This window comes from Plectrocnemia conspersa, unplaced genomic scaffold, assembly GCF_051122295.1.
Source record: "Plectrocnemia conspersa isolate PC_06_02 unplaced genomic scaffold, ASM5112229v1 ptg000003l, whole genome shotgun sequence".
NCBI classification, from domain to species: Eukaryota; Metazoa; Arthropoda; class Insecta; order Trichoptera; family Polycentropodidae; genus Plectrocnemia; species Plectrocnemia conspersa.
Genome location: NW_028277167.1, coordinates 4409078 through 4432330, shown reverse-complemented (window position 1 = coordinate 4432330; position 23253 = coordinate 4409078). Strand labels below are relative to the sequence as shown.

The following is a 23253-nucleotide window of genomic DNA, read 5'->3' as shown; positions in this document are numbered from 1 at the left end:
AGCTCCACCCCTGATCTATACTTTTGTGAAAATTTAACTTTCAGGGTAGCCCCATTTAGAGCGACTGTTTGATATTTTCTGTATAATTACGAGTTGTATCAAGAGCGTGTTGCCACATATATTAAAATACAACATCTCAGGTGTGCCGGATATATCTAACATGGACGACACAAAACCTGCGAAGCGATTAACATTTAATAATCTTGAGGGTAAACACAAATTTGTTGGCTGGATGATATTGTAAAATATCTCTCACATGGTCTTGAGAATTTTCTTGGATGAGATTAGGGCTTACCCTTAGGGCTGTTGTGTTTTAACGATGATAGTGGCTATTAGTTTTTTTAGACTCAAAGTTTAGAGAGTAGTTGATATTTTTCTGGCTTTCGAAAGTCTCATATTGTCAAATCATTTTCATTTACGTCTTTTTAATTTGCATTGTTGAAACCTCAACAATACTATTTCTTATTTATATAAATTAATCTATTGCCTTTTATTATTAAATAAAAATAAAAAAATCTTTTTTTATTTTTAAATATATGCACATATAATATGTAAATTTATTTATGTATATATTCACATATGTATGTATATATACGTTACAGTTAAAGTGTTAAATTTCGAAGTATACAATGACTGGGCAAAGTATGCACTAACTATGAGTTTTTGTTTAAGCTTACAATGCAATTCTCTGCTACAAATCTATTTAAAAAGAGAGTTATAAAAATTGGTAACAATATTTACCCAACATAAATGGTTTAAAATACCTAATAAATATTATATTAAATATAAATTATTCAATTTTGAATACTTTGACAAACATCGAATAGTGAGAACATACAATAACTAGTTAAATTGTTCATAAATAATTTTGTGTGAACTGAAGTGATTAGACAGTGCATAAATTGCTTAGTTAATGTATGCATTTATACATTATTCACACCGTAACATATATACAAAGAAGCAAATAAAATATGTATGTAATATTTAACATATTATTTATTGAATTTCTATAAAACTTCTATGAAAGTTATATAGAAATTTCGTTTAAAAAATCTTGTGTAAAAAAAGTAAAGAAGCCAAATAGTTTATAATAAATAAGAAAATAAATTAAAAAATAATTACATATACATTTTTATACGGGAACCTATTTAATTTTTGTGGCCTTTGCCAGACAGCTTAAGTTTGCTGGTGTTACTTCACACCGAGCAAGCATATGTGTTAATTCGTTTAATAACTTGTCTGTTTATGTTAAATTTTATGTTTTAGTAGTTTCAATTTAATATCAGTCTAATTCCGAGTCAAAGGGACCAAAGTCGGAGCTGCTCTTTCAATCGCGAGCGGTGAGAAACTGAGATAGAACGAGTAGCTCGGTTCAATTTCAGTATGCGCGTAGGCGTTCTATGGTTAACACGCATGTCGAGCGTTGCATCATGGTCACGTGGTCAAGTTATAATACCACATACTTATCGGGCACTTCAACAGACTTTTACTGACATCTTTGAATATTTTAAGGCAGCAAAAGAGATTAATTATATTTTTGATAGTATATTCTTCTAACAGATATCGTTATTATATTTTTTTTCATATAAAATTCAATAATTAAAAAACAATTAGTGGTACTCGATTTTGTTAAAAAAAATCGTTTCGAATATCCTTATGTATTTTCTTAGATCGGTTTTTATAAATGTCACACCATAACGAATTCTTATTTAGAATCGATGACGACAAATTATAGGATAGTCACAGATGTGGTGTTCGTATTCTGAAGTAACATTTTTATGCCTTATGGCATTTTGCAAAAGCCGAAAAAGATTTTGTGTAAATTGAATATTTACGACCGAAAAGTTTTCACTGATATTGTATTGGTGAGTGCCCACACAAACTTTTATATTAATCAGTAGCGTAATTTTAATAATATGACAATTTTAAAATTCTGATTATTTGGCACGTTTTTCGATCACGCGCAAATATGCCGGCTGTACGTGACAGAAGCCGCCGTCCGGACGGCATATGAAATTTGCGACAGTGTGGTCGTAGATCTCGGCCGACTTCAATTATAATTTCGGTTCGGATAACTTCCAGAGAGTGTATTGCAGGCATAAGAGCAAAGTTTCGAAATTTAGGCTACCGAATAATATACATTTTTATTAATTATCATTTGTATACAAAACAAACTTATAATGCACGATTATTTATTAAAAATATAGGAAACACAAATATTTTATTTTATTAAATACATAGTTTTTAAAATAGCTAGTCTAATATGACATTACGCTTTTAACGTAAGTTATAACTATATTTTATAATGTGCATATATTTAATACTCTTTATAAGGAAATACTTCAAGAAAACATTTTTTTATGTGATTTAATATAATAGCACTAGATATACATACTATCAATATAAAATTATGCCACAAGTCATCATAATTTTATTAAATTTATGATATCTGATTTCAACTCAATTGATTCCGTTTTATACAGTCGACGTTTAAGGGCATAAAAAATCTGTAGCACTAAATTGAGATTTTTAGATGAACATAAAATATAATATATATTTTACGGAAAAACAATGCAATAATATGTTAACAATATATATGCCTCTATATTTATCATTTACTTTTCACAACCCTGAATCGCATCCATCCATCATAAATTGCATCCTCATAGCAATTATCCATCTTTCGCACTTCGTTCAACGAAGCAACGGTAGTTAATGTTTTCATCGCGCCGTTTAATTGTCACACCAGCATGATACATTGCCTTCTTCCTGTAACTCGATCCCTTTGATCGCAATAACCAGACAGGATCTAGAGGCGTTAACCCCAACGATAGAATTTATCACTAAACTAATTATCCGATCATTTCACATCGATGTATGTTTGACCCATTTAATGAACAAATCACTCAAGAGGCTATCTGATCTTCTTCTAACGACAGATTGCACAACGACTAGACGCCTAATTGGGTGTTACGAGTGTTACACGATACTTATCTATCGTCATCAGTGAAAGCTCCATAGCAAGTAAGAATCAATCATGTATCATCTTGAACCACACGATTTCAAAAAAACAGTTACTTTGGTAAATATCAGCTTCCTGAGTTGCCCGGACCGGTCCTGTCACAGATGAAAGCCTTATCGTGTTTGCGACCTCCCGGATTATGCGTCCAGATTTTTTTCTTAAACAATGTGCCAATCCAGTTTTCACAAAGACGATGATGATATCGTTTTGTCGGATGCAAATTGAATGGCCGGAGGTGCTTCATCAAAGACTTGATTAAAGTCTCCGGATAGTAGATTATTATACAATTCATAGATCTATAAATGTGCGTGGAAGTTAACAATTATGTGTTCAAGCTAAACATAGACTAGATTATAACTATATTATAACTAGATCGAATGCAGTGCACTAAATGGTTGATTGTATGGCTTAAAATATTGAATCATAAACATATTTATAAAAAATGAACCAGAAAAAGTATCTGTAAAATATATTTTTCTTAAATTTTATCTTAATCTTACTTTTAAACCAAAGCAATATTGAATCAAGCTGATTTTATATTTCAAATTATACATCAATATTACAGTAGAACATAGTTATTTTTAATTGGTAGTAAATTTCTATTACTTTTGGCAATAAAGCTCTTTTGATTTCTCAACAAATACGAAATTAATAGTATAATAAATAAGATGATTTGTCGACACTTCTTTAAGTTGTTGTCTAGCTTATCCTTATTAATAAATAATCACTTTTGGTCAGAGTAATTAATGGTCCCCACATTATTTTAAATTTTAATCAAATAAATTCTATGCTACTTTATTTTTTTAATTAATCAACTATTTTTAATGGAATAATATAATAATTCAGGTCGTGTAGTTATTTTGTGAGAATCTATTTGAATATTGATTATTTGCTTAAACGAAATGATTATTCATAATGTTGAGTTTAAAGAATTTAAAAACTATTTTCTAAGAAACTGTATAATAAATTAGATTTATGGGGTTTTCTATTTTAAGACTAGATTTATTTCGGCTCTATTGATTTAAGGTCCTCCGTATCGTAAAATATAAATAGATATGTAGTTTCAAGTGAAATTTACGTCTGTGATTTTTTGAGTCTCTGAAATTGACCATAAAAATATACACACAGCGGCAACTATACTTTCAATTGCATTTATTGACCATAAAACACAATGCGGTCAATAAAGTTAACGACCGTTACCCGACTACTTCCTAATAACGATTTTTTTAAATGTGTATATCAAATCACTTACAATTAACATTGGGCGTTTATAATGGAGATAAATCAAAGTTAACAATACTTTGGACACTTTTTAATCAAGACAATAAAAATACGAGGAAATATCGTTATTGAAAGTTTGACAAGCTGTCGCAAAATATGATCGACGTTATAAAAAAAAATACAGTTAAACTTGATATAATTGAGGTTTACTTTTTTTTAACCAGTTACGCAATCAAATCTGATATATGTAAGTAAGCGATGATGATAAATGTTTTGATTTATGAACTCTTCATGTGTTACAAAATGTTGATATGTCATTTTATATTATATTGAGTTGAAAAAGTCTTGTAATATATTTTAAAACGAGTTTTAATGAGCTTAAATATATGCACATGTAAGCTACATGAGGACATACTCTTAAATGTATCTGTTATAGTAAATGTTGCTCAACCTTTTTGTTAAAATATTATCAATCTTTTGATTGCTTTATAGTTTTTTGCCATCATCTTGTGTGAAACACTTTATTAGTATATAAAGTTTATTTATTTTAGAAAATCATACAATACTGAAATCAAATTAACACCATCTACTGACCGATAGTATAACTTATTTGCATATACGATTAAATATAGTTCATACAACTGTGATCAATAAGTTTAGTTTTATAGTCTAGTAATTTTTATTTAATTTAGTTTTAAAAAGCTCTCGAGTTTAACTGTAGAAAAGTGGCAACTGATGGAAAGCATAATTTGATACTTGCGTCCCTTTTAATGGCCTTTTTAATCAATCCCTTTCATTAATTGTCGATCAATCATTATTGGTACAGGTGATTTCGGTACATCACCCGCTGTTTTCATCCAAGGCAATCAACTCGGAATAAGCTTTTTATAGTCTTGTTTATAGAGTCATCTGAGTGATTAACGCTAACAATCGGGTATTGTTCGGGGGCTAACTGTGGGCCTCCGTGGGTGTCCGGACCTTCGTGATGTCCGGACCTCAAAATTTTCTAATTAATGGTCGCTTTAGAGAGCCGCCCCGAGTTTACTGTTTATTGGCTGCTGCTTTATCGATCCGCGTTCGATTAACGAAACGGAATTTCGAAAGTCGTAAAATTTCGATGCTTTGAAATTGGCATAAAAATTTATGGACGCTTGTAATAAGAACAATCTGATGTTATGACACGTGGCAGTATAATTTTTAAGATTGGATTTAAGAAAATATGCAGTAGATTAAAATAATCTGAAAATAAATTTATTCGAGCTCACTCAATATATCGAAATGAAGAAGTGCTTAAAAATAGTATATTTAATTTCTATGGCAAATGTAATACTTAATATTCAATCAAATCTAAAGTATCTATTTATAGTGTTTTTTTTTTCTCGAAATAAAATACAAAATAATGATTTAATACATCTAAGAAATTCAAATGAGAATTCATATTAAATGTTTTTGTTAAAAATGTAATTTATATGAATGATTTTAAATGGTTTGAAACTGCTATGCTAAGCTGCATTCAGAGCAGGTAGTGATAAAACGGGACAAGGATTAGCAATTAACACTCCGAAAATATTGTTTGATAATATGCGTTTTATGACCGACTCTAGGAATCACGATAATGAAGCAATTACAAAAATTATATTTTTCAAAAAAGCAATTATATTTTTTCAAAATATAAATTTTACCTTGATACTGTGTATAAATGATCAGATTTATTATTTTTTTATTTAAAATGATATTTTATGTTTATTAACAAAAAAATTTTTTTTCTTAAAAATCATTTTTTTTACTGATTTTTGAGTAAAAAGATAAAAATTCAATCGGGCGAATTTAGTCGATTTATGCGTTCAAAGGGCTATGCTAATTAAGAGGTAGATTTTTAAATTGGGTTTATATAAAAAATAATATGTTGTTTAATAATTGCAATACACATATTTATTATTTATTAACTAATTTTTTTAAATACATACATATCTACCAACAAATATGAATATATTATATATTCAAAGTAAAGGGAGGTTTCTGAGTCTTTGTATTTAAATTTTAACTTAAATTAAAAAAAATACTGTTTGACTTTATAAACTACAACAATATTATTCTTGCTCTTCTTAATCGTATGATCTTATAACTATTGAACATATTATTATTTGAGAAGTTGGCAAATATTTTAAATTGGATTAATACCTTTTTTTAACTTAATATTTAATTATTTATAAAGCATATATTTTAATAGTTATTTACATAAAAAACTGAGTGTTATAATTTTTACTAATTGTAGGTATATATCGTTATTTTTTAAATTTTGTTTCTTTATATATTACATTTTTTACGTAATTAAGTGTGTTATTATATTCTGATGCTAATTTTTTTACGTTATATTTTTAAGCAATATTTATCACATAGATTTGTGATTTTAATTTTTGGTTTGAAAAGAAGTGCATAATAAATTTACTTTTCAGCTGAAACATATTCCATATATTGAGATGTACCAAGTATTATATTTATTTAATTATTAATGAACAAAGTAGGTTAAATGAACTTGCATATAATTACGTGATACAAAAATATCTAAAGGTCACTCTTTATATGAATTAGAAACGCTTATTACTTTATGTATCATCAACAGTTAACAGCAAACGAAACCAACGATGACTTTCAATTTTTAAAATATTTTTAGTCCACATTTTGATCAGTAACAATTTGCAAATATTCGCCAAGTCATCCCTAACGACCAACAATTAAACAATTATCTGTTAAATTGACGCGTCACGCTTTTCGTTATGCGAATTCGTTACAAATTATCACCATAGGCGTCCAGGTGATTATGGCATCAATCAGGAACGATCCTTAGGAGCAATTTACCGAGGCTAAACTGCTTAAATTGAATTTAAACAGGGTGTTTATTTCGAAAGGTGTGCACGCAAAGCTCTTTAGGAATACTCTGTAAAAGGGAAAGTACATAATTTTCCGACCTAAGATTTAAGATTTTTTTTAAAATATCCTGATCTGTGTCATTTAAGTATATGCTTACATTCTTCATAAATCTAAGAGAATGGGTAAATATATCCATTAAACTCCAGATTATTTTTATTTTAGTACTCATATTTTATATATAATATAGTCATACTGTTAATATAAAATTTTATTCATATTCATAAATTTGTTATAGATCATTTAAAATAAAGTTGAACACAAAAACTATGATTAATTACTACATATGTAAATATCTATATTAAGCTCAATAGGAAGTTTCCCAGACTATACAACAAAACATCGACGAAAACAACGCAATAAAAATTTAAAACTCATTGTCTAACCGACAGCCCAAGGGTATGAATGGCAAAGTTTTCCTTCAGAAGTCCTGCCATATTTATTACTCTCATATGTCAAACAAAACGACAAATAAACGATAACCGAATTCGCTTTGCGAGAACATGATCGGTTTCGACGATTATTTTTTGTGGCAACTGCCTTTTGTCTTTGCCGACGATCTCCTAATTTATAAAATAAAATATATATGATTTATATGATTCGTTTTATTGTTTCAGCGATTCTCCAAAGGACAACCGTTAGCGTGGGACAAATTAAGATACAAGGAGCTGCCACCTGCTTGTTCCTGTGCATGGACGCTTGCGGATTTCCATACAGCTCTGTATGTACGACGTTTATATTTTAGATTTATTTTTGCTAAGAATTCGCCCTTAAGTTTTTAAAGAATAACTCAAATACGTTATCAATCAATCGCGGCTGGTTTGGAAATAAAAAGTGGACAAATTTGCAGTTTCGGGGCGCTGAGCTCGACAAGAACCGGAGGCGGTGTAATGATCAATAAAATTGTAAATTTTGTACGTCGCTTGAATTAAATTTTTATTTCACTACTTACAGAGTGCTACAAAAATAATTAAAATTATTTTTATAATTAAAATAAACACTAACAAATTTATTAAAAAAAATAGTATATTTTTAACGAACGATCATACACTGAATATCGCTATATTATTTTTTATCTGATAAGATTTCGTTTTTAAAATATCGTCATAAAAAATAAACTATAAAGACTACTCTCATTTTGATGATTGATTACAGTAAATAAAAATAAAATATTAAAGCAATTTTTTCACAACGCAATTTGTAATTATGAATATTACAAATAAAATATATATTTTTTGGTATAAAAATATTATTTTTATTATTTTTTAATCTTCCGTTCTAACCTGACAGGCGTAAGCCCAATGTGTTACAATAGGGTAAATGTGTACTAACTTGTAAGTCATCAGACATAATAAATAATATTTAAAATCTAAGAATCGGTGACAGCTATATAATTAATTATTGTTTATTATGTACAATGTAATTTATAATCAATAGATGTCACCTTGCGGTTTAAGTCGTTTGTTTCCAAATAATAGCGCATTTTTATTAATAATAAAATCGAGTCTGCTGCAATGGCTCGAGCCCACGGCCTCTAGATTACCAGTCTGGGACCTGATGGGCTACGCTATTAAAAGCATTGCTTTGATTTATTTTTTTCTTAGCATATGTATTTGCTTATTATTTTTTAATGTAAAATAACGACCTGAAGCTTTTTGAAACGCCTCTTATGCATATGCCAAGAGGTGAAAAACTCTCCTGTTTTCATTATAAATTTTTATTTAGTATATAAATATTATATCTTATATAGAATTTGACGAAATTTAGGGACACTATTTTTTTTTTTCTAATAGATCATTTGACTTCTTAGTATAATCAGACTATAATTTTGTTTGACAATTTAATCGTTAAAATATAGCTGATATTTTAAACACTAAAAAGTTTTAACTAAGCTAAAAAGTTAATACAATATGTACATTATTTAATTTATGTATTTTTTCTAGAAATTTTGCAAAAAATATTTTAAGAATTATGAGTATATATTTTACAATATATATAAGCATAACCCGAAAACTATTATTTATTAAATTTAATAAAAAAATGAATAAATTTAATGTCTAATAAATAGTAGTATTTTGCAGGACTGTTTTCATTATACATTTTTATGTAATATATAAATATTATATCACATATAAAATTTGATGAAATTTATGGACACGAAAACTGTCGTAATTTTAATCATATAAATATGTACCATTTTAAAAAAAAATACCTTGTTAATATATCAACTAAGTTTGTTAGCCAGTCTGATACGTCATTTTGTTTCAAAATGGCGGCTATTAAAAACTCACAATTCAGTTAAATGTAATCTAATAGAAAAAAGTAAACGGGTCAAAATGTATTGAAATTAATATAATAATAACATTTAAATTTTATTTTACATTTTTTTAATTCATGTGTATTTTTAAGAATACGATAACTGCTGTAGTTTTAATCATATTAATCTTGTAAATATCTCACTTTGTTAGCCACCCTGATCTGCAATCTTGTTTATTTATTTACTTAAATTATTAAAAACCAGTCGTTAATGAATCCCTTGGTTGTGAATATTTTGAGGTCTTTTAATATTTTTTTTTGGAACTATAGTTTCAATATTTATTAATAAACTTATTGACACGACGTAGCTATTATCGCTACGAGCTAACTACGACTTCGGTAAAGATTGATAGTACTTTAAAAAAACTGTATGGCACAAAATTCTATATTATAATGCCCCACTTAGCACAGATTTCCCTATTAATAATTTAATGCTAATAATTTTTTTTTACGAAAGACTTCCTTCAGACCTTCGCAAAAGCCTATATATACAAATTATATATAACAGTAGAGTACGCTCGGGATAAGGATGCCGGTTTGTTATTGTGTGCGTGTACATGTATATGAGAGGGAGAAGCGATGTAGCATGTACTTCGTTGTCTCGCTTTTTCTTTAAAGGACAGTCGCTGATTCGTCAACGCTGGTATTCGTCATTAAAGTGCAGTGTGGCGCAGAAGTTCGATCTTCTCTAGTGATTTATTTTAAATAATTTTGTGTTGATATTGGTTTAAAACCCAGATATGCCCACTGTCCCATGGGTAGGTCACTAAACTCGCGCCACTGTTTTTTATTTATAAATGAAATTTTAAGAGAACAAAATTTTTTGGGCATATCTGGGTTAATTGATATCTAGGCTTCAAATATACACTGTAAGTTATTCGTTCTCTTACACGTGGATTAAAATATTTTAATTATTTTTCCATTAATCCGTACGTTGTTGGTTTTTTTACACTATTCTCTGTAAGGCTTAAAAAAGTTATTATTCTTATCGTTGCGACAATGATAATTTTTTAATTTATTCTGTGGATTCTATTGATTTAATAGAGTCGTCGAGCCATTAAACAATCTGCGAATAATTTCTTTCCCCATTTTATGTTTTTTTGCTTTTGAAGAATAGCTAAAGACTTCATTATTTTTTTGACTAGTAAAAGATTTTGTATTTTGCAAATAATTAATTAATGACATCAATGTCTGGTTTCTTCGATTATATAATATATTTTTAATTGTCCGTTAAAATTTCCAACTTAGCTCAGATGTATGTATGTTAAATAAACATATATTTTCTTTTAAAATAAAAAAAATAAATATTCTGAGCGAAATTGTTTTGAGCCACACAGTTCACGCACACAATAACAAACCGGAATCCTTATCCTGAGCGTACTCTACATATAAAATGTTGAAAATCCATCGATTATTGTTAAATCTAGTTATCTTAAAAAAATCAAATAAATGCATTCCAAAGGTGATTTGCAAAAGTGAAATCATCTAAACATGCTAAACGACACCGAAAGTGAATTAGCATTGTGTCTAGTTATTTCTTCTTCGGGCAGTTTCTCACATCAACACCCACCTTAACAACTATATTATTTTAAGTTAAAAAAATGTTGAACGACCGCCTCTTTGATATCGTTCGAAATTTAATTTTATTTATACGGAACAATGCCATAAAGTATAATAATTTATGTTCCCATATTCAAATTATGTAATTTTTCAATACATTGGAAATTTATTCATCGCCATTAAATAGATCGTCATCGGCAAATTTGATATGTAAATCAGGATTTTGATTTTTTTATGGACAACAATTTGAGCAAGGCCGAATATTTTGCATAAATATTGTTTTAAAACTGCCATCTTAAAAGTGATGTTATGATTATAGGGAATGGTTTAAATTGGTATTATACTATTTGTTTTAGAGATCTAAATAAATTCCAAGGAACATTCTGTTTTATTCTATCAAAAAATAACAGTATTTTTTTAAAATTATAGTTAATTAATGATCAAAATAAATATGTCACATTAAAAGGTGTTATTTTTCGAGACAAGTCTGGTGTAATAAATTAAAATCACTACTAGTATTAACAAATCCACGTCTCATTGGGTCAGACCTAATCGATTAATTAAACCAAAGGGTTTAGAATAATCAAATTAGGCTTAATTTAAACCAATATGTCGTTATTTGGGAGTGTTTTGAATGCTTGGTCTTGAAGTTAATCGATTAATTAAAATACTCTCTCTACAATAATAAATATCATTTATTATCTAAGATCGATATGATTGTTAAAAAAAGTAGTACCTTACCCAATGCCGTTTAAGGACATGGACTCTAATTATAATACAACAAAAGAAGATGTAAATACAGAGACGAGCTAATCAAAAATCTTCTTAGAATCCCATATAAGGAATCGAGACCATTATCCTACCGGGTTAGATCAAGGGTTCAGATAAGATGTGTGTATCCATTTGTTGGTTGTTGTCATCGCAGCTACCCCTGCCGAATACCTGAATCCCACAACCCTTATCTAAGGACATATATTACCTTATTTACACAGGGAATAATTTGTTTCGGGCGACGGGAGAGAAATAAAGAAAAACGAAAGGAATTGATACATAGAAATGAAGATAGCTTGGTGTTTTATGGGGCGTGGAATATGTATTTTTTATATACATATACTAGTATCAATTTCATCTCTCTGCTATTTATTTCTTTTATTATTTTGGGATGCATAAAACGATATTTTATTGCTACCACTTTAAATATTTCAGTTATGACTATAATAACATAAATTCTGCAAAACTTATTTAGATCAGTTCAGCCAATGAAAGAAAACTATTAAATTTCATTCTATATAATATAACACAATATTGTATTTAATTTATAAATCTACAATAGTTTTTTTTATCGAACAGTCATCCCTTTTCCATCGACAAAAAATGTTAAGATATCTTAATAGACGCCTACGACATAACCTAATTAGATAAAGACTTGTAGTATAATGTTAAAATTAAGTTTAAGGTTTCTGGATCGTAAACATTGTATTTTATATTTCAAGTTTGTTTCTTTTTACTTGTAAATTCCTATTATGTATCATTTATATCCTGACAAAATTATCTGCTCCTATTCGGAGTGCTCTCAATATAAAAATAAGTATAGTGTGTTTAAAAATGTTAACGTTTCATATTTATGACTCTCATATAAAATATGCATAGCTATAATTTATTCATAAGTAAATATCGTGTTCATATTGTATCGTAAAGCCTAATATTGTCATATAAAATTCAATAGTGTCACTTAATAATAATAAATTTAGATATTTTATTACATATACTATAACGATTTTTTTTATTATTTAATAGCTCACTGCTATGAACGTTTTGTTTTTTATAGTTATCCTTGAAATGTTTTTAATAATATGTTTTTTATTTATATTTAAAAGCATATTTTTAATTAGTTAAATTTAATTTAAAAATATATAGATCAGTATTTTTTTATAGCTTTAAAACTGCGGTACAGTCCTAAAAATACTATTTATTAAAAAAGTGTTTAATGTAGCTGTTATTTTTTAACGATTAAATTGTCTAACGAAATTTTAGTCTAATTATTCTCAGAAGTCAAATGGTTAATTAGAAAGAAAAACTAAAAGTGTCTCCAAATTTCGTCAAATTCTATATATGATGTACCAAAAATGTTTTTCTCATCTTGGTATATGCATATGAAGCATTTCAAAAAGCTTCACGTAATTATTAGGCCTTGAAAAATCAGAAGAAAATATATGTGCTAAATCAAAGCAGTGGTCTTAATAGCGTAGTCCATAAGGTCGTAGACTGATAATCCAGAGGCCACGGGTTCGAGTCACGGCAGAAGACTTAATTTTTTTTATTAATAAAAATGCGCAATTATTGAAAAAAAACTAGCTTCAGCTGCAATGTGACATCTATTGATTATGAATTACATTGTACATAGTAATTTATAGTTAAAAATATAGATGTTACCGATTCCTAAATTTTAAATCTGATGGGCAATACTTACTTTTATGTATTCATTATCTATGATTAACTTATCAAGTTATTACAGATTTACCCTGCTGTAATGCATTAGGCTTATATCTGTCAGAATACAACGGAATATTTTTTTTAGAAAATTTATTTGTAATATTCATAATTATAAATTGCGTTGCTAAAAAATGCTTTCATATTTTATTATTATTTATTGCAATAAATCATTAAAATGACAGTAGTCTTCATAGTTAATTTCTTACGACGATATTTAAAAAAATAAATCGCATAAAATAAAAAAATATAGCATTAATCAGCGTGTGATTCTTCGTTAAAAATATACTATTTTTTTAAATAAATTTATTAGTATTTATCTTAAGTTAATAAAATATTTTTTTGTGATAATTATCATACGTTTTGATTGAAATGATCACAGTAAATCACAGCAAAATAAAATTTATTATTGGTGTTCGCAAAAGACTTTTTCATGCTTTAAAATTTAAGTGAAAAGAGCGATAATATATTTATTTTAAAATCCGTATTTTGAGAATAGCAAACTAATATTTCCCTGTGTCCTTACACGTGCCAAAATATCCCTCCCACGGTGCAACCGATCACATAGCAAAAAATTGTGATGATTCTGCTTTGAGCAAAAGTATTGTATAATGATTTTTTAAAATCAGCAGACTAGTTAAGATATTTAGTATAGTAATTTTATATATTTACATTAAATAAATTATAAAAATATCTATATAAAACGCCCTATAAATAATAAAGATTTTTTTATGGTTATAACGATAGTTAAATAGCTGTTAATAAATAGATTTATTTACGACTATAAAAATAATAATATAATATACGATTTTTTGTGTATTATTTATTAGATCTTTATATCACTAATAACATATATAAATAATTATTATATAAATATAACTTATATGATAATAAACTATAAAACGATAAAATGTTTTCAATAATTTATTATGCTTTTTACTTGTGTAATAAAATATATTTAAATTAGGGTGATCAGTATTAATGATTGTATTTAATTATAATTTTGCTCAATAACAATAAAGTATGTTTTTGAAATATGATCAATGTGATCAGAGGTATTAAATGTTATTGAATGTTGCTAATCCTAAAATATAATTTTTATTCTTTTTGCTAAACAATTTATGTAGAATATATTATTAAAAAATAATCGCATTCATATTAATCTAATAAGAGCTCTAATGTTTCTACAGTAAAGCTCTTCATAAACACCCAGTAGTTTCAATCAGAACTGCTAGCGCTTAGAATCATTGATTGAAAAATGTAGTCTCCCCTTATCGAAAACTTTGGACATTGTTTCGGTAAATAATTGTGTCCTGCGAGTCCCTCAAAACAGGACCGGCGACCTTAGGGCACTAGCTTGGGTGGTATTATGTATCACACCACTATTCATAAATCATAAAAACAATAACTTGACAACAATACTCCACATCTTAGACACCGATAAAATACCTCCCTCCCTTTAATTGTCCAAGTTTCACAGTCTCTAACCCTTCATTGATGGTTATTGCTTCCTAGTTCGGGTCCGATCCGTAATTCGAATCCGAGCAATAAATTTCAATATTTTTTTTATCCATTCACCCCTCACATTCTCAGATTTGTGAGGATCGCGAGGAACTTTTGAATAGTTGATGAAATTCGATATCGCTGTCGAACCCTCCGAATGAGTTATGCTCAAACCTCCCTTTTTTGTGTTTATGTCTTAGATTGTACAAAGCCCACGCCTTTCATGAGCTATTCGGGAGAAATTTTGGATGAAAGTATTATAACGCTCGTCGGAATTGAACCAGTTTCACGGCAATTACACACATTCTTGCCGTTAACATAAATCATTATCCGGATCACATCTCCTTCGTCTCGTAAGTCATAAATTGTGTATAATACAACGCACGCCTACGCCGTAAATCCGCTCCTTTGATATTAATTTGACGCCTGTGTAATTCGGATCGCCGCTTTTCGCCCACTTGAAAGTGGACCTGTTGTGACATGGAGTAATTCATGCAAAATAATCAATTAAACACTACAACAAATATGAAGCTACTAAATTTCCTGATTGTCATTATTTTATAAAAAAAAAACACAATTTATTTTCGACCACATTATTTTGCCACAAAGATAAGTTATTTTGATTAAGTGTACACATTGTATTATTTTTTTTACTGTTGTAGTCAATATTTAAGATCAGAATGTAGTCTTAAATATCTAGACTTAAATTATCTTTATGATAGGCTTTGAATTAAAAATAAAATTTATTTATTTTATTATTATTGTTTCTATAATTTTCATTACAAAAATCAGAACAATTTCTAATATTATTTGCTAAAATATTAGCTATTTATTAAAAATGCTTTGATACAGACATATTTTAGTAGTTTTAATGAATTAATTATCGTACTTGCACGTATGAATATTTCTTCCGAATACCTGTAATTGATTTTTTTTTTAATTTTTATCGTATTCACATAATTAAGAATTCTTTGGTTCAAAATGACAGTCGTATTCATTATTTACTTCTTCATTTCTCATCACTTTCATCGTCATTGTATTTCAACTTTTCAATCTAATTTTATTATAAAATTTGCAATTTATTAGCAAAAATTTTCCGAGAAACATGATGTAAATAAAATTATTTTTTTAGAAGCAGAACATTAATCTTATCATTAATAGTTAAAAGGTAAAACTTTTTAGCGCCTTATCATATGCCCGTATTACTTATTTATGAAAAATTTAATAACAAACTTTTACATTTCCTCTGTCGTGTCAAGATCAAACGAGTCACCTCAAAGGATTTTCAAAGGAACAGCGAAGGTTGTTCTAAAGGTCATACGTAAACCATCATACATTATCTATTCCAATATAAAATATTCACTGCTGGATAGATTACTCTCACTTTTCGTCCACCCTGCAGGTCAACGAACCTGATAGGGTAGAAGGTTCAAGGTCGATCGTGAAAATCGAGCAGGAAAATTGCTTACCCTTGGAAAGCTTCTTAAGGTCGTAAAATTTTCATTATATCAGTGCTGTTTACGTAATCGCTTCGCAATATTCAGAGACTGGTTATAAATGAAACGAATATACGATACAATTCCGTCAATCTGTTACACGAGCTTTCAGGCTCGACGAACTTTATCATGCAACGGGTTTGTTGAACCTTTAGTCGGTGAAATGAAGTTTGAAATTTGTTTGGCAAGTTTATTTTTTTAGATAGCTTTTAAATAAACAGTTAATTGGATTGCCACATATATAAAATAATTCCAATTCGTATCGAAGATCAAATTGAACTTTTGGATCATATTTATTTATATTATGTAGATTATATGGATCTAAGCCTGTAGCAGTTTTGTGTCAAGTCTTGAGGAAAAGTCCTGACAAAAGTTTTGCCACTGATCATTGAATATTGAGGTCTAACGTCTCTTCCGGTCCTCGATCCTGTGGTCAATACTCTGGTCGAAATTAGAATCTTTGTTTTTAATAATATACTTAGTTAATTGTATTGTTAATACAAATAAAAAAAATATTGTTAATACAAATAAAAGACTGAAAGACTAAGAATCAATGACATCTATATTATTAATTATAAATTATAAATTATTAGGCCTAATACAACTTATAATCAACAGATGTCACTTTGCAGCTGAGACCAGTTTTTTTTATATTCGCGCATTTTTTTAAATTCGAGCCTACTACAGTGGCTCAAATCCGTGACCTAAGGGTTACTAGTCTGCGCCGACCTTTAAATTCCAATATTTTGGAAGTTAAATAATATGTGCAGATATGCATAACTGCTCTTTTATTTGGTATGCCGATAAGACAAATTTAGTTAAAGCAAAGTCTTAAAACTTTAATTGTGAATTTGAGAACATATAAATTAAAAGTTATGCTATTTTAGTAATGTATTAAATATATTTTGTTGCTATAACGTATTAAAAAAATAATTATTTTCTACAGTAATGCATGAGATGTTTATTTATCACGGAAATTGAATCTGATTTATATGTAAGATTAAGAGCTGATTATATTTGTCGTTCGTTTTTCTTAGCATTCCCAATGTTTTTTTTATTGCCATTTTTATGAAATTAACATATTTGAGAAATTAAATAAATAAAACATTTATAGGTAAATAAATCAAGCAAATCTTTGTGATTTTTTAATTAAGGGAAACGAAGTAGTGTTCTTATAGCCAGTAAAAAAATCGATATGTATTCTTTAGAGCCCAAAACCTGACATTAAATAATATTATGATATACAAAATGTGAGTTAAATAAATATATTGTTAAGTAGTTCTTTCTTTGATTAATGATTAATGATAAAAATGATTAATTAAAATATGATCATTCGTTCAAAAAATAAGCTTAACGTTTAAATCTTGTCACTTTTTTATAAACATTTGTAGTGTTATGAAAAATAACATACAAGACATTTATTTAAAGCTGTATTTTTAAAGTATAAAAATTAAAATTTTTGGTAATAAAATTAGTTATTTTTTAATGCAGTGATGTAACGTGTTGCTAATTAGTTTTTTTACTGTCATTTTCATCTTTCATATAAAAAAAGTTAGGACTACTATACTAATATGTTATGTAAACGGTGAAAAGATAATTAATGTTATTTATCCAGCAATTAATGCTTTTTGAATATTAGTGGAATTCGCAAAAAATGTTAAATTACTAAAATGCGGATGTTATTAGGAAAATTCCAATGCGAGTTTTTATATTTTTAACCCACTAAGTTATGACACCACCTGTAGCGATAATAATACAAATCATTTTAAATTTAATTATTATTCACAATTGCCCATTTGATGTCTTTCGATCTAATCGAATGAAGTCATTTGAATATTTCTGGAATTAATTTCGAAATGCCCTAACGACTTTACACTCAGTTCCATTTCGTCACAACACAGCAAGTAATAAATATTTTGAGCCATACAAATAAATACACGAAGATAACTTTCTTCTTAATTAAAGAAAAAACGTCGTTATCGAAAATAATTTAATCAAACTTCAGTTTAGAATCGCTGGTTAATCGCAAAAAAACGACACTTGAATTTGTCCGAACGTGATTGAACGGTGTCATTTTGACTGTACCGCTAAACTCCTTCGAAAAAAAGTATAACAAACGAGTACAGTCAGTCAAGATTCCTCTTCGTCCAAGTCCTTGTTCAATTAAATCTAACCTTGAAATTCATGATTTTGTTAATTGATATGCACATAACAAATGAATAGAATGCCCGAAATGCGATCCCTATAAGGAAAATAGACACGAAGGCACCTCTTGAAGGTATATCTTTTTGCCACTGACTCTACATACAATACTCTGAAACTATTCCACGACCATTCATTCGGATGTGTAAAAAGTCATCCAGACTCGGCTAGAATTCGTGAGCGAGATGCCAAAGGGCTTAGAATTTCTTTACCGTTGCGTTGCACAAAAACACTTTGTGCGACAACTGGAGATAAATTCGATTCTTATGTATGGAAAGATCAAGGCACATTGTGAAATTCTGATCAGCTTAAGAATGGCATTTGGGTGGACTATCCGTATCAGAATTCCCGATCAAATCCAAGACTAATCCGCAAGCACGCCAAGAACGACAGAATTCCCTTTGATGATGCTAATAAAAGTCCATTTGGATAAGAGAGCAATCATTTAGCTGGATAAAATCTTGGTATGATTATACGTGATACTGATTTTAATTCTGAAAGAAAACTTTGATACTCTTTATCAACTGTATTATATCCAACTTCATTAAATTTTTATTTACACCAAACATTCTCTTGGAGGTCTTGAGTGTCTTCACTAAAATTCAATGTGTTATAACTTATAAAGTTAAGAAAATACATAAAAGTTTTTTTATATAAATTAATGCACATGTACAATATATAATTAAGCCTTAGGCAATATATAGCAATACTGTCTGTATTCACTAGACGGTATTCGACATAGCTTCGCTTGTGCGATTCCAAGTCGTCGGCGAAGTGGTAGTTCTGGATCAAATTTTTGGTTGAAATATCTAAAGTGATAAAACATGGTTGTGTTTTGGCTTATATACCTTTCAAAATGGAGGAAAGTTCTACATCCTTCCCTTTAAGTTTTTAATCAGCTGGGCAACATTGATGATTCTGAGTAGAACCAAACTATTTGCTTGTTCCAAGTCAGAAGCGAAGTGGTAGCTCCAAATCAAATTCTTAACTGAAATTACTCAGCACGACAGTGTCCTGTATTATATTAATATATTTAATATTCGGGGAAAATTCAACATCTCTTCTAGTTTATTATTATTAGAACTATAGAGTATTATTTGATTCATTCGAGTATATATGTTTTAGAATAGATTCGTAATCGAATAAAAATGGTAACGTCATAGTTTTATAAAATTAAAAATCGAACTTTATACATTTTATGGAGATATATACTTGTTCAGGTTTTTATTGAACGCAATATCATTATATTAAGGTTTAAAAAAAAATATGAGGCTTTTTTTGTAATTAAATTTAATGATGATGATCTCGACACCAGTAAAAAAACTTCAAAAGGGTTTATTATTTTATTTATAATAGTAAAAATATTAGTACAAATAAAATTAAACTCTACTTTATATAATACATTACAAATATTAATATTAAAAGGTGGTGTCAACAATTAACCAATGTTTGGCAATTTGCAACTGCGAGCTTTAGAGTCATGATCGCGTCCCTAATTCTGGCGCTCGCTACCAGAACATCAGCGCTTGGTAACGCTTCTCTTGCACGAGTCATCCAGCTTCTCAGCAAGCATGCTAAACACAATGATGTTTTCGGTGATATCTATGAAGAGCTGAAAAAATGTATGTATGTGTTACAAAGTAAACATGTACGAAGGTGTTCATCTATTTTATGTGTGGACCATATATTTTTTAATTTATTTTAAAATAATTGTGGTATAATTACTGTTTGTATATTGGCCATTATAACGCATTGGGGAGATCTCAATTTGTAAAACAAAATAAAAAAAATCATAAATAAATACATACAAATAAATACATACTCGTGAATTAAAAAAACAATAATAATTACCCACAAAAAATCAAAACTCCCAACAAAAAAATAATTAAAATTCAATAAAAAAATACATAGCAATCTTTTTTAGGTTAAAGGTTCACAAATGTCACTTACTTAGAGCAAAAACTACTGATATACATATGTATATCCATTATACATATTTTTGAATAAATTAACATTTATTGTAGAGAGAAAAATGCAGATATTTGTAAAAAATCTCATTATTATTAATCATTAGTAAATTATGAATGTTTTGTTTCTTACCCAGGGCCGCAAGTAGATCTTTATAAAGAAGCGTAAGTGTTCTGACTTTGGGAAAGTCCAACTTTTCTTCCATAAACGAGCGTTTGACCAATTTCAATGATTTGGAGAAGAACCAGACTCTTTGTTATTGTCTATACATTATATATAGTCTATATTTATTATTTTATGGTATACGTTGTCATTTGTACCGCATTTTATCGCTTCTGGTGATACCGTATTTGCGTCCATCTGCATTATCGTTTCACGACGAAAAAAAAGATTTAAGGAACACGAATCAATAAGTTTTAGCAAGTTTTATGCAACGATGAAGGGTTTCTTATCATTATTAAATAAGTCTAATGTATATTTTCTCCTTTGTTACAGAAGGATTTCTCTGAGGAGTGCGTCTTCAACGAAATGTTAGAGCAGCATTATTACAACACATATTCATCAGCGCGACACTCAGGCCCAAAAAGAACCATGTACTTGGCCTTGGACGCGCGGGGGAGACCTAGAAGAGTAGCTCTGCCTGCTCGCCGTGCTCTAGGAAAGCTTTCTGGGTACGTGAGGGTGCTCACAAGATCAGCACCAAACGGTACCATGACCACATGCACCAGAACGACCAAAGCTTACACACCACCTCCCCCACACAACCAACCGAGACACGGCTGTCGAAACAAGAAGAAGAAAAAACGAAAGTGCAGAGAAGGCGAGAAGCCAAGCGATCAATGCGAGCTGGCGCCTCAAGAAAAAACCCAACAACCAAAAAACATTAAGAAACAAATCAATAATAAGGAGCCTTTAGTGAATCGTCATAACGTGACTAACGTGCATGCGAGGCACAAAAGGCCGCTTAAGCCCAAGAAGATCAACAAGCAGCCGGATCCCAATGGACCGAACAAGAAGAAGCGCCCGAAGATAGAGAGACCAGCGAAGAAGGGCAGCAGGAAGGTTGGGAGAGCCTTGGAAGACCCTCATCCAGTGCATCATACTACGACTGGCTCGTGGGAGTTGGAGGAAGAGGGTTGGATGAGCACTTCCGACGAGATGCTCAGCAGCACGCACATGGACGACGCCACTCCTTGGGAGTTGACGACGAATTCCGGTTTCAGCAGAGAGTTTTTTCGGCAAGCTTCGGTCGTGCAGGAGACGGCCGAGGAAGACGACAAGTGAGCTCAGCTCTCTGCTGCACCCTCTTATTGTTCTTGTCTCTGTTTGCTTTGAACGTCGCCGGTTTGAACCGTAGCTGAGTGTTGTCGGATGGACTGACTTGAGATGAATGAACCGATCGGGACAGCTCCTAATCCCGGAAAATGACTGATTTTGATAAGTAGTAAAATTATTTAAGCGCTTAACCGCAAGATCAACTGAAGTCTGTTTAATTTATAATAAACCTGAAACGCAATAGTACCGCCGCCAAATAACAATGTGCTCGCATTGACTATGTACATAAAATAATAGTGTATATATTTAATAATTGTTTTTTTTAACATTTTTTCTAATGAAGTTGTTGCAAACATTTATATTCGATTGGTGTCAGGTAAAATTTTAAAAAACGTACAATTCAGCTCAGAATAAAAATAATAATACTTTAACTAATGCGTGGTGATAAGAACAGCCGCATGTTCCTATTACCACATAAAATAAAAACTAACATAGAAAACCATGTGTTTTATATGTACCAGTATAAATTGATTCGGTACTAAGTAGACTGTGCACATAAAATAAAACGACTTTACTTTCTGACTTACATACTTACTCAAATGTGTCGCCTTAACGTTTATTTTGACCATTTACAAAAAAATGAAATATTCAGCGCATGACTATTCACTGTCGATTCAATTTATCGCATCAATACAAAATATAATATAAATTGTTCAATGCAAAATATAATATTAATAGGCGCTTATTATTTTATATATTTCATATCTACTTCGATAAGAAACATTGAGTATTGTCAGAAGATATATGTATATTCCTAATCAAAATTGATTTAATCTGTAATTATTATTATGAATCTCGCTCACTCGTTCATGACAGCCCAGGTAGGAGGTCATGTCTAGTCTCAGACTGTGCAATGAAGCAAAATTTTATTATTGGCTCAAACTACTGAGCATTATGTGATACAACTTTTGAACGATATTTAGCTGTCTATTGCTTTAGACGCATTCTCACTCAAACATTTATAGGGGCTTTGGTTTTTTCTTCCTTAGGTCCAGAATCACTTCAACAGTGTCTTAAAAAATATTTTATCATGAATTATAAATAAAAACTATGCCTATTGATAAATGTTAATAGAGAATATCCCTTTAATATAAATTATTTTTCTCTCAGATTTTTTTATATCAATTACGTCCTAACATGGTAAGAACATTAGACTTTTTTAACATGTCAAGACACTACTATCAGTATTATATAGTTTTATATAATATATTA

At 29.3% G+C, this 23253-nt stretch overlaps 1 protein-coding gene across 3 annotated transcripts in view; it reads left to right on the top strand.

Moving 5' to 3' along the window:
* Positions 1-22621, top strand: part of bnl (fibroblast growth factor branchless) — a 130365-nt gene extending 107744 nt beyond the window's left edge. The window contains exons 3-4 of one of the 3 annotated variants that reach the window (XM_088183240.1): positions 7789-7892; positions 21205-22621. In XM_088183240.1, coding sequence (XP_088039366.1) covers positions 7863-7892; positions 21205-21990 — 816 coding nt within the window. In that variant the 5' untranslated portion in view covers positions 7789-7862 and the 3' untranslated portion in view covers positions 21991-22621. Of the gene's footprint in view, positions 1-7788; positions 7897-21201 lie in introns of all 3 variants that reach the window. The other 2 variants (XM_088183238.1, XM_088183241.1) reach the window with 2 other exon arrangements.
* Positions 22622-23253: the final 632 nt, after the last annotated feature.